General features: G+C 39.6%; 1 protein-coding gene across 2 annotated transcripts in view; it reads left to right on the plus strand.

Annotated features, from left to right (window-relative positions):
- Nucleotides 1-15,780, plus strand: part of LOC106957039 (glutamate receptor, ionotropic, kainate 2) — a 63,945-nt gene that overhangs the window by 7,585 nt on the left and 40,580 nt on the right. For both annotated transcript variants that reach the window (XM_015048211.1, XM_015048212.1), the window contains exons 3-4: nucleotides 1,744-1,797; nucleotides 3,135-3,308. In XM_015048211.1, the coding sequence (XP_014903697.1) occupies nucleotides 1,744-1,797; nucleotides 3,135-3,308 (228 nt within the window). The remainder of the gene's footprint in view (nucleotides 1-1,743; nucleotides 1,798-3,134; nucleotides 3,309-15,780) is intronic.

Here is a 15,780-nt window from a genome sequence, read left to right on the forward strand (position 1 = left end):
ACCTTTACTCCCCTTGTATATAATGAGATCCTGAAGACTGACCGCTACTAACGGATGCTCTCAATTGCCCAATAAAATTTTTTTTTTTTTTTTTTTAATTAGAAAGTCCAACTCTGCTCACAGGCATCTTGAGTTCATTTAACTGGAGGTCGTTATTTATGAAAGTTGTGGCGGCTCTTATCGAAGTGAAGTCTTTATTGAAGAATATTTTAGCATTCTCTCTCGCAGACGAAAACTTATTATGTAATCTTTTGATTTTGCATCTTGAACTTGCTAGCTGAGCAGGTGAACTGAAGCAAAACTTCTTCTAGCCATCTTTGCTCTAGTTCAGCTCAGTCCTCTCTGTCACTGCCCAATCTGTTCAGGAAGCACGATCTGTTCTGTCAGCTCATTTTGTGCATATGCTAAACGAAACACTACCGGCGGGGTGGTAGGGTTTTTTTTTTTTTTTTTTTTACCCCTTTGTTCTTTGTGAATTTCACTGTAATCATGAAATAATAAATTATTTAAAGAGAATAACAAGAAATGCAGATAAAACTGTTTAATGGCATTTTGCTACACTAGTGTGACTGCTGTTTTCTGAAAAATAATCAAGTAAATGTGAACAAGAGTCAAACACAAGGATTTGTGTTTCCCTTGAGCACATGGGATATATAATTGCACTATCGCTATCATTTAATCTCATAGAAAATGTCTGTATTATATTAGTAAGTCTTCTCTTGTCCTTCTGTGAATAAGGAACAGTCCACTCAGTCCAATACACAATTATCTACGTAAAAAAGCAGAACATTTTACGGAAAAAAATCATAACTATTTTTTATCATAAATTAAAAAGTTACACTTTGTCTACATCTTAGCATTGATCTGGCAGTATTTCTTTAAGCGCATGAGCAAACGTTTAATATCGTCACATTTCAGTTTGTCAATTTTGCAGCAGTGCCCCGATCTGAACATGCATGTGGTAACAATTGAAAGAAATGACTCCCTTTTAACAGGAAGAAACCTTCAGCACAGTTCGGTCCAGCGTGAGAGGCCATCTGCCACATCCGGCATATATTCTAAAACGTTTGCTGACCGTTCAGCGCTTGAAATGAGTTTCGGAAGTAAACCATGAGAGATTGAGTATTTTGTATATCTCGTGATTTTAAATAAATATTAGGAACCAAAGCAAGTCGCATAACCACATTTCCTTACAATATGGGTGGTGAAAAATCTTTATTTGTGTTTGCCAAAAATAAGGTGCAGCAGTTTGTAGGTACCGAACTGTGAAATAAACACATTTTTATCAGTGTAAATAACACATTTTGTGTGAAATATATCTACTTCGAACTTCTTTCTAAAGCAGATATTTTAACACTATATGTGAAAACAAAACACAAAAAAAAAGACAAAGAGAGAAAGCTTGGTTTCTTCTGAAGCTGAATCCTGTGGAGTTGGTTACAAATAAAAACAAGCACAAAGAAAACAGTATTTCTGTTTAAATGGACATAAAATGAGGCGACTGTTTCCAAAGCATTTTTGTAAACCACTCAAGTATTTTTGAGACATTTTTTTAATTGAAATTATGTTTTGTTTCTTTTTTTTTTTTTTCCTTTTCTTGTCATTCTTACTGACCACCTGTCAGCTGCTGTGTAGTGTTAAAGGAGCAGCTGAATAAAAACATCTTTTAATTGACGTTGCATTCTTAGAATTAGTTTTAAATGCAAATTTATATTACACTTCCTGGTTTTTGTTCTCTTCTAGGCCCTGGCCATGGGCATGATGACTGAGTACTACCATTACATTTTTACTACCCTGGTGAGTAAATTGGCACTCTGAATATTTTTGCACATCTGATGACGCTTAGTGATGCTTCTTTTTTTTTCACCCTTTCCTTTTTTCCAGGCACAAACACTATCAGTTTTGTTTGCTGGAAAACTAAATTCATCCGTCTGTGTATCTGATAAGAGTTTTTCTTCTCTCAGAGCAAAATTCAACATAGAGCTTTCTGTAGAGACAAAGAAAAAAAAAACGAGTCCAACGTGATTTTTACCGTGTGTGACTCATTTCAAAGCTTCACTGCAAAATGATAAAACTAGGTAGCTTCAGAAAGCTGAGTCACTTTCAACTGTGTTGTGACTGTCACTTAGTCTGCACTCTCTGTGCATGTTAAAATCAGTTGTGAAAGTTTAACAAAAATTGATTTTCCTCCCCCTCCCCCTAATCCGGCACCCCCTAGGTGACCAGAAACCTGGATGTGGGAGACAAAAGCAGGTGGAAACATTTTATTCTGACTCTGGGTGCCACTGAAGTTCTCCAAAAAAAATCTTTGATCTTGCTACTACAAAGATTGCCCACCGCTATGTTCCAGATGAAAAGCAGCACCACATCCCCAGTAAAGCCAGAGAACATAAGACTGAGAGCTCAGATAATAGCCCTGAACAGATGATAGTGTCATCCATTTGGTCCATTATAGCTCTAACAAACAAATGATGCACTATGTTATTTGGGAGTCCAGAAGAAAGGCTGAAAAGGTCTGCGTCCACACACATGTAGAATCCTCTCTGTATGTAATGAGACTGACAGCAGGTATGTCATTGAAAGAGGAAAGAGAATAGTGGTTTTGGCTGTCGAGATGGAAACTTGCCCACTTCGAAATCAGCCAGTGTTTGGCAGAAAAGTGGCCACGGCGCTGGCCTGAACTACTGTATACTGGTACCGAGCCATCCGAGCTGGTTTCGGAACAGCAAATATTGACCATGGCACCCGTGTTCCGCGTCCGTCACCTGCTGTTGCTCTTTCAACTGTGTTGTTGTGTCCCAGAGACATCTGCCTGGTTAGATGCCAGATATGCTGCATGCAGGACAATTGGGTTGTCCTTTCACAGCCACATGATAAATGGCAACCCACCAAAAGACTGGCTGTGACCTTGAAACCTTGCCTTAATCAAGGCTACCGCCTCAGTATGATGAAAAATAAAAAATAAAAATACCTTTAGATAAACCTCTTAGCCCTCAGTCATTAGGCCATGAGTGCCAATCAGCTCACTTCTCTTGACTATTATTATGAAAGATTTATGTAAACTTCTTTCTAGATCAAACACGACATTATGCTTTCATCTTTTTTTCTTTTTTTTTTTTTTTTTTTGCTTCCAGGACCTTTTTGCCCTCGATATGGAACCGTATCGCTACAGTGGAGTTAACATGACTGGGTTTCGCATTCTCAACACGGAAAACTCTCAGGTGTCATCAATCATCGAGAAGTGGTCAATGGAGCGGCTACAGGCCCCACCCAAGCCAGACTCAGGCCTGCTGGACGGATTCATGACAGTAGGTTTAGCCTTTTTCAGCGCTTACGATCCATGCGGGGGGAAAAAAAAAAACATGTTTGCGGCGACGGAATGTTTCTGTCTCAATGACCGAATCAATCGGACGCCATCTATAAAGTAATGGTAACTTTGAAGATTTTGTGATGCAGGAAATTGTGCTTGTGAGCAATCATTAATTTCTGTTGTTATTTTTTGACATATTTGCTATTTATTTGAGTCTAAAAAAAAAAAAAAAAAGGCCGGGGTTTTAGTTCTCAACCACAAGGCCAGTGCTGCTGGGTTCCTGGGGTGGGAGCTGGAGCAGCATAAATGCCCCTCTGCGTGAAGCTTTGGAGTTGGTGCTCCCGGGTCTAAATGCCCAGTAATGAGCCGGTGTGAATGGTAATAGCCGTTTATCTGCCCTCCTGCCTCTCACAGCACTCCTCTGGGAGCATGGCCAAAATATGACAATCTGTCAGTGTTCATGCAGGGAGAGGGAGCAAATTGGATGGAAATTATGGCCTTGGTTTTTTTAGGATGGCATCCAGAAAAACCCGGGGATAAGGTGACTTGAAAGTGAAAAAAGGGAAGGGAGCTCGTCATGGACATTCAAGGTCCCTCTCTGGGTCTGTTGTTGTAAACAGTCAATTTACTCCACCTCCCTCGCAGCACCTTCCTCTGAGACAAACACCTTTCTTTTCTCCAGCAATCCATTCTGTTTTTCTTGGCAGATTTGGAGTGTAGCATGTAGAAATCTGTGCATTAAAAGAAATCTCGTTTCATCAAAGGCTTTCCGACCAGCCTGTGTCTGATTTGGTACGGCTCTCAGTGTGTATCCACACAATAACAGCTTTAATTCTCTAACTTATGATCAAAAAGAAAAAAAAAAACACCATCAATAATATATATCTATTGATGTTTTTCCACATGCTTTAATCTAACATATTGTGAGGACACTGCACTGCATGTGGTTTTTATAACGAATAAATAACATTTCCCCAGAGGACATGCACCAGCATGTGAACCTTGAATTCAAAACAAGTATAGAGGAAGGAAAATTACTCAAAAAGAGGTTCTTCTCCAGAAACAGAATTCTGTGAATTAATGTTGTTAAAGTGATTCATTAGAATGTTTTTTTTTTTCTTTATAAGTATCGGTTCTTTCAGTATTTAGAGCAGTTGTTTCTTCAAAAACATGATCTAATTGGGTGAATTTTACGGTTCTAAAGTACCAAACACAATGAGAAATGTTTTATTGCTCTATGAAGAGCAATAAAAGAGAACTTGGACTCTGCTGTTTTGTAGTTTTTAAAATGGTATTAAAACAGAAAAATGGGAAGAAAATATTAATATCAATTGGTGCAAAATGTTTGGTTGAAGGATGAGGTTTATGGTGCATTCAATTTTAATTCAAAAGACAGATTAGTAAAATTATAAGTTGGGAGTTCAGATTTGATTTTATTCCTATATCCTAGGTGTCATAAGTTGTCAGTGTGACTTTAGGCGTTTTCGCACTGCAGGGAACGGTACGGAACGGAACGGTACGGAACGGAACGGAACGGTACGGAACGGAACGGTACGGAACGGAACGGAACGGAACGGTACGGAACGGAACGGTACGGAACGGAACGCTTCCAGCCCTGTTGTGTTCACATTGCACTGAGGGCGCCATCGAAGCGGTGCCGGACGTCATTATTTTTGAAACTACTACTTACTCATCAGCGAGTAAGCGGAGGAAAAAAAAATACCTCATCATTTGACCAGGTGATTGCACTATATTGAGACGAATCCATGGGTAATTAAAACTAATCATAAAAATATTGAAAAGAGCACTCTTTACAAAATAAAATACAGTTTAGTGAGAGCCAGCTGTCAACGGAAAATCAACGTCTGACTCCATAACAACCAGCGGCCAATCAGCTGCTGGTTCTAAGCAGAACCGCTTGGCCGGCACGATTGGAACCACAGCTCTTGTGGTTCCATGGGGCCGGGTGGAACCGGTCGCAAGTTGTAATGCGAACACGCTCGGAACCGTTCCGTTCCGTACAGTTCCGTGCAGTGCGAAAGCGCCTTTTGTCTTGGGTTTGTGTTGTCTGCTTCAGTTTAAACTTAAAGTTCATCACCTTTTAATGCACATTTCAAAAAATAAAATGTTTAGAAATATAATTAATGCATTAAGCTTTTGTAATCACGTGATTATAACAAGCAATAAAAAAATGTGTTTTGTATACATTATAAGAACAACACAAGTAAAAAGCATCTTAATAGTGCCTTTATTATCATATAAACATTCTTAAAAAGAAAGTATAAAAATTGAATGATAATGCTGTTATTGATGTAACAGATTTTGGACAATAGGACAAATTGCATTAAAAAACTAGATGTCTCAAAGATGCTTATTCACATCAAAAATTATGCACTTGCCATTATAGAGTTAACATACCCTCTGCAGCAGTTCACATCTGAGTAGTTACTATTTGAAACAAAGGTTTTTGGTTTTTTTAACAATGTTTTACCTGGGGCTTATCAGGTAATTAGCAATTTATTTATGTTGTAAGGGGTCGTTGCCAGAATTTCTTCTATTTGTCATTAAAGGGGTATTTGTGCCACAGTTTGAGAACCTTAGCTTTAAGCGGCCTTACTAAAGCCAATTCCATGACATGACTGAATGAAGATAATTCAGGATGAATTGAAAGGTAAAGTCCTTCTAAGGATTGGATAAATGCGTAGCAGAGGAACATTTCTGCTGGCTTTACAAGATATATAGCTCTTACCTTTTGTGTAACACAGTTTTCTTTATTTAGCAAGCAGATTTCCTGATATTTATGCTGGAGCACTTTGGCTGAAGAATCCAACGTTAATGGCATCATTAAATTAAATAGAGGGTGGACTGCAGCAGCCAGTGTGTGACCCTGCATCCCCCTGAACCTTCCTCCGGGCTTTTATTGCCTTTCCTCGATGCCTTGTTCAACGTTTGTGCTGCTCCAGCCCCGTGCTGGGCTTGGAGCTTGTTTGCACTCGTTGGCCAGGCAACAGTTGTGTAGCAATGGTTACCAAGACAACACTGTACATGTCACCTTGTGATTTCATGAGGGGATTGATTGACTGAGATTGAGGGAGGGAGGGGTGCGGAGGAAGGTGATAGAGATTGCAGGCAAAGAGGGCTTTGATGAGAAGAAAGACAAAGTAGAATGGACAGGAGGTACAATGTGAGGTTTTTGCAACTGCTGAAAGTTGCACGCAATGTTTTCTCACATCAAAAGGCATGTGTAAATGGGGGGCCAGTGTAAAATCACAGTGACATTCAGTGCCTTTTGGGGGTGAGGCTGAGTTTCGTCTCCAGCAAACATGCATTCTGAGAAGTTCAAGCTCGCAGCCAAAGACTTGCTTTGCGCGTTGCCTCCTAAATGTGTTTGAAAAAGAATGTTTCTGACGTGTAGAGACACATAATAAGAAACATGGATACTAATTAGTATAATTTATTTTCTTATATACTGAATGTGTTGCTGGTCACAGGATAATTGTAGCTTCCGAAAGTGAAATTATAGCTTGTAGAAAATTGAGCTCTACAAACAAATAGATGCACTGAGAACAATGCTATGCAAAAGGTTGAGTATCCTATTGTCACTTGCCCATAGTTTATCTTCCATTGGTAGCACACTTCTTTTTCTTTTTTTTTTTTTTCAACTCGATTGTTGTTGGCTGGGGTGTGGCGATGGCCTGGGGGTCTCTGATGAATGAGTAAAGGAGGTGTTAAGGGCATGGGGGGTGATTTGGTGAGATTCTCTTTGAGTGGATATTCAGGTCGTGCCCGTAAGGGTGGGCCGTCAGAGTCACTGGGTCTCGGGCTTGAACCGCGTGGCGGGATATGATGGTGTGGCTGGGTTGTGGGGTATCATCCTCGCCCTGTGCTCTTGGGTGCTGCTGCTCTTTTGCTTCGCCAGCATCCTTCCTCTGCGTGGGGCTTATAACTGCCCCGGGCTGGGGCGGTCATAAGCTTTGTGTTTGCCTGCTTTGGGTTGTTGGAGCTTTCTAGGGTTGGGTTCACCCGTCCTTTGCTGCCCTTTGGTGCTGTTACAGGACTTCCACTGTTCTCATCATTCTAACAACCGTGCACCTCCGGGCGACAAATTCGTTCGCATACACCAACTCAACACAAGCACAATTATTTCTAGTTCACCAAGCTGCAGCACACAAACACACGCGCCAACATGCATGCAATTCCAAATGGTTGAAGGTCATACAAATACAGGTTACTATTACATCATTGTTGCGTACCTACATTGATGCTGGGTACCATCTTAAGGCAACCTTTTTGTTGAGCAAGGTACATGTAGGAAAATATTCTCAATATGGGATGGTATTAGAAATGCATCTGAGGATTCCATAAATGCTGACAGCTTAGAAAAATGTCTGAGCAGTAGGAGTATTTTTATTATAAAAATGAGCCTCACCTGTCCGCGTTATTAATAACTGCTACATATATGGGTTATGAGAGGTAATGAGTTTTACACTTTTGTTGAATGTAAAACTGTGGGGGAAAAAAATAAAAAATCTGCCATGGTTGGAATAATGAAAATACTGTTTCATCTTGAGTAGCACTGTTTTGTTGCCCTGCAACAAGGTTTCTAGTTCAAAAAGTATAGGAGCTCCAGCTGTCTCTCACGCCTCAAAAGCATAAAACTTTTCTTAAAGTTATCTTAGGAGTGGGTGTCCGCAGAGCCGTTTGTGCTTAAGGTGGGCTGATTGGCTGGTGACAGCTGTGCAATGAGCATGAAAAAAGATGGTTTGGAAACTGAAAATTAAATCATTTTTGATGCAGTTTCTCTTAGGCATTAGTATAATATTTGGAACCGAACTGAACTTGAGCACCTCTCAAACTGGCTAGTGACAAAATCTGGCAATTTTGTGACTGATTAAACAAATATGTCAGAGAGATGTTTATTGATGGGTTAATGGGAACAATACTCTGTCCACTTCAGTTTTCATTGGATTCAAAACTATTATGTTTGAAATGTTACCTTTTTCTATCACCTAGTTCTTTGGCTGTCAGCCTAAAGAGAGGCATTAATATAAGATGGTGTAATGTTATCCAACACTGGACTCTATCGTGTAATGTAAACACCATAGAAAGAACAAGCTGATTAGAGTACATTATGTATTTATCTTTTTGGCGACACACCCTGGACAATTGGCTGGACTTAGGCATTCACTGCGGTCTGCTTGGCCATATGCTGATACTTTGGTCAGGCTAGCCTCTGCGCACATGAGGTCAATGGACTGTGACAAAAAAAAGTGTGTGTGTGTGTGTGTGTGTGTGTGTGTGTGTGTGTGTGTGTGTTGGTTCAGGCATGTAACTACTGCAGCAGACCTTGTGATAGTAGAGAGAAAACCTTGAAGGTACATTTGTGCTCTGCCTCTCAGCTTTGAGAAAATTATATTTAATACAAAGAAAGGCTACATGAAATTCTATAAAGTGCTGTCTGACCGGTGTACGTCTAATATCAGTTCAAACACAGTCGATATGCAGGAAAATAACAGAGAGTTAATGCACAAGTAATCACAAATAGGTCAATGCTACATTAAATTGTTGGATTAAAACAGTGCTTACACCCATCAGCGTGCATGCATAGCAGTTCTTAGAAAGAACATCAGAGCGGGCTAATATTAGAGCTGGCATGTCAACCCTAAAAGAAAAACACAATTTGTTATTTGCCGCAAATAGCATGAAGCTAATGGATATATGAATATGCAGAGCTACCACCATGAAAAGAGCTTCCCATCCGAAAATAATTACTTCCTACGAATCTAATGAGATAATTTGATGGGTTGGTTTACTTTAATTTAAATTATTTAATCCTGATTAAATGAATTAAGAATACACTTACATTTAACCAAGGAAATATGAAATTGATCATCTTTCCCTTTACGAAGCCTTGGGCACAGTTGTTTTCTACCTCTGAATAATTTTACTGATGTCTGCATTTCACTGAGCTGTAATTACCTCCACAGAGAACTGGATGTTCTCCAGTGTCATCAACACAATTGAAATTTCTGGTGTAATAGCTCATAATAATGACTTTTATTAATAGTAAGTACACATAGCAGGGACCTCTTTTAGCTCTTCTGGGGGCTATGAGAATCATGTTAGACTTAAAAAGGCATAATGAACTGAAAACAGAACGAGCAAATGGGAAAACATGTGCTTCCACCAAAACATTTAAAGTATTTCATTAGAATATGCAATCAAACTGGTTTAGAAAAAAAAAAAAAAAGAATATTGCATTTGTACCAGGTTGCATAATATTTAGATATTTCATCATATAATGTAATTCATAGGAAGCCTCTTTTTTTGGAATGCTTATAGAAATTTTTCCTGTCTGTAACGGCCATTTTGTATAACTCTTTATGGCAGGGTGTCATATCCCCAGTGGGAAATAAACGGCGTAGAGGAGTGAACCAGAAGCCACGTTATACATACTGCAGGCAGGTTTACCAGTATGCTATTTAGAAGCAGATAAATCCACTTATATTAATGTTCACACAATGCACTCGCCAAGACACACTCTTCATCCGTGGCTGGGGTTTGAGCGTGGTTCATTTCTTTGGGGGTTTAAATGAGGAATGGCGGGAGCAGAGGATGAAAAAGGAAGACAAATAAGGAGGAAGCAGGTTTGCTGGGATATGCTTAGGGGCATAGAGAGAGGGAGGGGGAGAAAACAGACACGTAGCTGCATTAATAAGCACTGCTGGGAGAAGAGTGGATGATACCCACAGTGAGTGCTGGAAGAACCTGCAAGGTGGCAGCTATACACTCCAATTAGGAAGTGTTTATCATGCATGTTTAAATACATGTTTGTGCTGTCCTGCAGGTAAGCGTTAAATATGCTGAACACATGCTGAAAAATGTCTGATTCAGTTCCCAATTTGATTGTGCCCCCAAAGAGAGGACTTGGCTTGTGGATTGTTATAGCAAACAATTGTCTGAAATCTGGCAACTGAAGACACACAAGTCCCCGGACGCTTCATTTAAGCAACATTTCAACCAAATCAGGGCCCCTCAGTGAGAGTGTTGAGCCAAATTAGGCAATCCCCAGTCAGTCTAATATTGAACAGAAGATGCAGACAGTGGTTCTGCCTGAAATGAATCACTGCACAGATAAACTTTACACAAAATAAAAATTAAGCACTTGGGAAATCTTTTCATCTGGACAAACTGGTTGCAGTTTCTATCCTGCAGCTTACATAATCTTAACGTCAGAAAAGAATAAATAAATAAAATAAATATATAAATATTCACACAGTTAATTGCACTGAGCAGTAAACTTCTCTATTCTATTTGATGCAGTGTTAAAGAGAAGCATTAGCATGAACAGACCCAGTGAGGGAAGGTGGGAGATGAAAATGATAACGCAGTTTCACGTACTGCTGTAAGAAAACAGATGTATGAGATCATCCAACAAAAATACTGCCTATACTGGTGCTTCTGAAATCACATTCCTTTTTTAGAGTAAAATTTTCTCATTACTTATAGCTATGAAATTATATACGATATTGATAGTTGTTTTAAACCTCCAGCACACATTTATAGTTAACATTGACAGGCCAGCTAATAGCTAATAAACCAGATATTACCTAGGTCTTTTTTTAAAAATTTTAAATAGATATTCAAATAATAAAAACCTGAATAAAAAAGCGATATCACAGAATTATTTATTATTAAACATTATTGAGAAGAGGCCCACCGCAAATTAAAGACGGCTGGATTTACTACCGCCATACCATACCGTAACCAGTGCACATACTATTAGCACTAAGTCATTATAATGAATCAGCATTTTCTGCTCAGCCAAAAAACATATTCAGCATTCTGCTGATCACTAAACTTAAAGCAGATTTGATTTGTTTTTCAAAATAAATCTGATCTTGCTCCCAAGGATCACAGGTGAGAAGGATCACCTTGGGGCCAAACACCCCCACTGGGAGTTGTAGTCGGTGAAATATTGCAGACATATTTTTTGAGGTCTCTTTAAGTCTTTTGCCTTTTAGGAGCCAGAGTCTAGTGAGCCAGATGAGGCAATTTATAAGCTATGCTTTCTGCTTTGGTGGCTAGCCTGCAGTAGGCTGTTTATTTTGCTTACAGACTTGGTAAGGCTTAATTTATGCCCCACAGTCCACTCTATCATGGCTTTGCAAATCCTGTCAGATATAAATTTTGTCATCAGTTATCGACTCGCTGTGGCCGCTACGACTCTCCACAGACATTTGCAGAAATCTGTGGACTTTTGTGAGTGAAATATCAAATGTCCCTGTCGATGAACACAGTCAGAGTGTGGCGCTGATTAATCGGCAGATAAAGACAAGGATTATAGTTACAACAAACTGTAAACAAGTGAATTGTAGTTTCATTTAAGAGGCCATTCTTGGCAAGTTGTTGTAATGCTTTCAGAGCGGCTTAAAATAACACAGGGCTTTAATGATGCGTTTGCTACGTCAAAGACGGAGCGAACAAAATGAGTTCTGCACAGGTTCACAGGTTGATTGCGTCAATCACAGCAGTGTGATCTGCCTCCCTCTGATCCCACTTGGCAGTGAAAAGAGGCTTTTAAAGACAGCGACTAGGGACAGCAGACACTCGATGCCCTGTGCCGGGCATCACCAGCTGGGCTTGGCACAGCATCAACATTATTAGCACCACTGCTGTCTTGGTCCATAGCAGCTATTTGTGAGTGGGGGAGAAAAGGAATTTATAATGAAGATTTGTCATCCTTTTCCCTTTCGCTTCGTTTTTACTTCATTGCAGATTACTGCAGTGGTTCGTCCATTTTTTCCAATCAAGTCCCCTAATATTAAACGTGGAAAAGAAAAATAATTCAGTCTAACAGAAATAGATCAATAAGGCAGGACAAAGTCAAACAGATTCTCAAACGGTAATATCTAGAATATATGGATGCCCACCCGCATGTTCATGAAGACCACACATTCCTCGTCAGTAATGAAAGCAAGAACCTGCTGATGTTATGGGGCAATAAAAGCCTTTGCATTCAGGGACTACAACCATCATCAGATCGGTATCATACAATCATCCCCTGGAGGTTAATGGTGCCGGCAGTAGGAGATGAGTGTTATATGTTCACCCTTGGACTTGGGGATATTGGATGGCCTTAGGAACCTGTGGCATGTTATTATCGTTTCCAGGGTTGATAGACTGACCCTTATCATTTAGATTTAGGTTAGGAGCTTAAAGCACATATCTGTGGTAGACATTTAATTATAGAGTAATGGTTAAAAGAAAGAATACCCTTGTAATTGTAGAGAGAATTAAGAAGTTGGCCCTTACTGGTTTCTAAGATTATTTAAATCCAGTCAAAGCATATGAAACAAACCATATATCCTTCTAGCTATATTTTTTTAAAAAAAACAAACATGAAGCCATAAACGCCATATATCGTTTTCGATAAACGAATATATCGTTTATCGAAAACGATATATTCCCCAGCAACACTAGATGTGCCCAAGATACATGGTACCCTTAATTAAATTAAGTTTTAATAAGACATAGATTAAACTTGCCAACGTCTTATGAAGCAGGTAAAACTAGAAATAAGCTGCAATAACAAATGTGATTTCTATAGGAGAGGCAACCCAGCTCATAATGCATTACAGCAACTGAATTTGGGTTCAGAACTAGCAAGGTTTTTGCAAAACTAAGAAAGCATAAGTATACATATTCTTTAGTTTCTAAATCTAAGTCACAAACTGTTTTATAAGATGTGTAATAAGAGTAGATTGTTCCAGTCCAGGTTGATTAGGAAGAAGATTGTATTTATAGTTGTTGTCGAATAACTCTGAGGTGGTCCAAATGCCAAAAAACACAAACAAACAACCACAAAATGTTCACTTTTACCAAATTTTAACAAGAATGACAAAATATTTCTACATACCTGAATTAACAACAGAGAACATTGGGAACGAAAAATAAAGAAGAAACTCCTATTGAGCCACCTTTAATTGCTGTTGTACTCTGATATGAGACTAAAGTGTCATGTCTTTTTTGGGAACTATATTTGGTCCACAGCAAGTGTAGCTCCCTCACTTTCACCTCTCTGGTCCTGCCAAAAGGAAATGTCTTGAGGCACAGCTGTTTGACCAGGAAGGTCACCGTCTTTGCACTGCCTCATAATGTTGCACTGGTCCCCTCTTTTGGACATCTCAACCAAATTATAAGCAATTCAAAAGACCGTCTTGTAGAAAGCATTTGACTCGATTGGGCCCAATTTCTTGTTTTTGTGTGTTGACTAGTCACTCAGTCATGGCCTATCTCTCTGGCTCTCTGCCCCATTCATCACTTTTGCGCCACTGACTCACTTCTCAGAAGCACACAGTCGTCAGAGAGTTATTGTGAAACGTCTGCGTAGATAACTGTTAGGAAAGTAATGTTTTTCCAAACATTGTGTTCACTTTTTCGGAGAGTACGCCATTTCTTAATATACAGAAGAGTCTCGCCATCTAGAACAGTAGCCCTAAGGTCTGAGACATGCAGATTTCTTGAAGTTTAATAGTGTTGAGTTTCACAGGAAAAGTTTTTTAAATGTAACGCAGATCAAAATATTTTAAACATTGTGGAACGAAAGAGACTGCTTTAGGACAATCCTACGAGCTCGGTCTGTGGAAATAACAGATGACGTAGTGAAATGTTTACAACTGCGTAAACATCAGTATGCTCAAGGTCAGGTGCTGTTCATTTCTTGATGATACAGCAAATTAATTAAAAACTGATGACCTTTTAGCTAAGTGTCACTGCGAAGCTAAGAAGCAGGTGCAAACGTCATTGTTATTCACAACCAATGGTTAGTTAGGCTGTACTCTTACAGTCTTTACAAATCAGTACCATCATATGTTTCCTGCCACACAAAAATGCTTAGAAGTGGTGTAGTCTTATGCAACGCTACTGCAAGAAAGTGGTGTGAGCTTTAAATATACCTGAAAATATGGGGAGGAGGGGTTATATTTTTTTATGTATTTTTTTATTTTGTTATAAAACGGTTAAATATTTTAACATAAACAGAATACTTGGAAAAATAAAAAATGTTTTTGAAGACGTATCGTGCCCTTATTTAGTTTCTGTGTTGAAAACTTTCTTAACGTGGGCTTGAATTCATATTGAGAATTTTCCCTTCCAAACTCTGGTAAAAAAAAAAAAATAAAATGTTCAGTCTTTGGCTGAAACTCTGATGTAATTAAGACGGCCTATAATGTTTACTCAAGGAATTAGGTTGGGACTCCCTCCACAGACCCCACACTCCTCCCCCACTGTCTCCTCTGTTGCCTCCTGTTCTCTGGCCACGAGAGCTCACCAGATGGCAAGTGAGATTCAAAGAACTGCTTAGCCATTCAGCAAACCCTCCTTTCCCATTTCACTACTTTGTAGAGTTTATCGCCTACTCCTCCCCGTAAGAAACGATGGGTTTAAAACCTACGTGACTCACCATTTCATCACAGGCGCGACATCCTGCCCTGTTTATTGCCAAGGGACGATCAAATCTACAAAAGTCTTTCGAGCTGCATTTGTCTGAAGAGTGATTGGAAACGATGACGGGCTATCATGTAAAATGGCTACTTAATCAGATGTATGCTGGCTGGGGTGGCATTTATTGGAGAGGACGCTGAACCGGACTGCGCTGCCAGCTGCATGCTGCTGCCTGAGGGGTCATGTGGGACACCGCAGCTCTGAGCAATCACAGCCTCTTTTGTCAGACCTAATAAAATAGTTAGGCACCGCAATGTATTTGATGTTTGTTGTGTGCAATCACAGTTTGAGATATTTTTAACCGTGCAGCCGAGCGGCTTGGCTCGAGGGACAGCTGAAGCAGTCTGTCACTTAGTCTACCACATTGTGGTTGTAAATAAAATGAATTTGCATATGCAGACACCACAGCATTAAATGTATTTATTACTCCGATTACCTATTTTTTTTTTTTTTTTTTTTTTTAGGGCAGGGCAAATTCAAACTAAATCAAAGCTTCATAAAAATTCAAACTCAGACAAAAAGAAGGAGGGAAACCATTCGAACTTAGAACCCAGATAGTTTATTTGTGTCGGTGTCAGTGTTGCCATGCTATCAAGTGCTGGAGAAGCCTGTTAACCACCCATTTATTCAGGCCCGTTGTGCGGTAGAAGGGAAGCTCCTGAAGCATTCGGGCCAGTGGTTCCTCAGGACCAGGACAGAGAAGCACTGTGCTGCGTGAATAGGTTTCTCCCAATTTCAAGGTGTGTTATAGAAGTTAACGCTATTTGTTCTTCTTTAATAAAATGTCAGCACAATTTTTGACAGCAAGGCAAGAAAGGGATGGGATTCGGGGAGGACTGTTCCAAATTACCTGATTCTTTCTGGGCTGCAGTGTTGTTGTTGGCGTATGGAGGTTTCAGTTTTCAGTCGGTGCTGTGTTTGGGGTTTCCTTCTTGCAGTCAGTGGGGGGGTCAAAATTATACTGT

This window comes from Poecilia latipinna, unplaced genomic scaffold (genome assembly GCF_001443285.1).
Source record: "Poecilia latipinna isolate Pla-1442-1.1 unplaced genomic scaffold, P_latipinna-1.0 Scaffold868, whole genome shotgun sequence".
In the NCBI taxonomy this organism is placed as follows: Eukaryota; Metazoa; Chordata; class Actinopteri; order Cyprinodontiformes; family Poeciliidae; genus Poecilia; species Poecilia latipinna.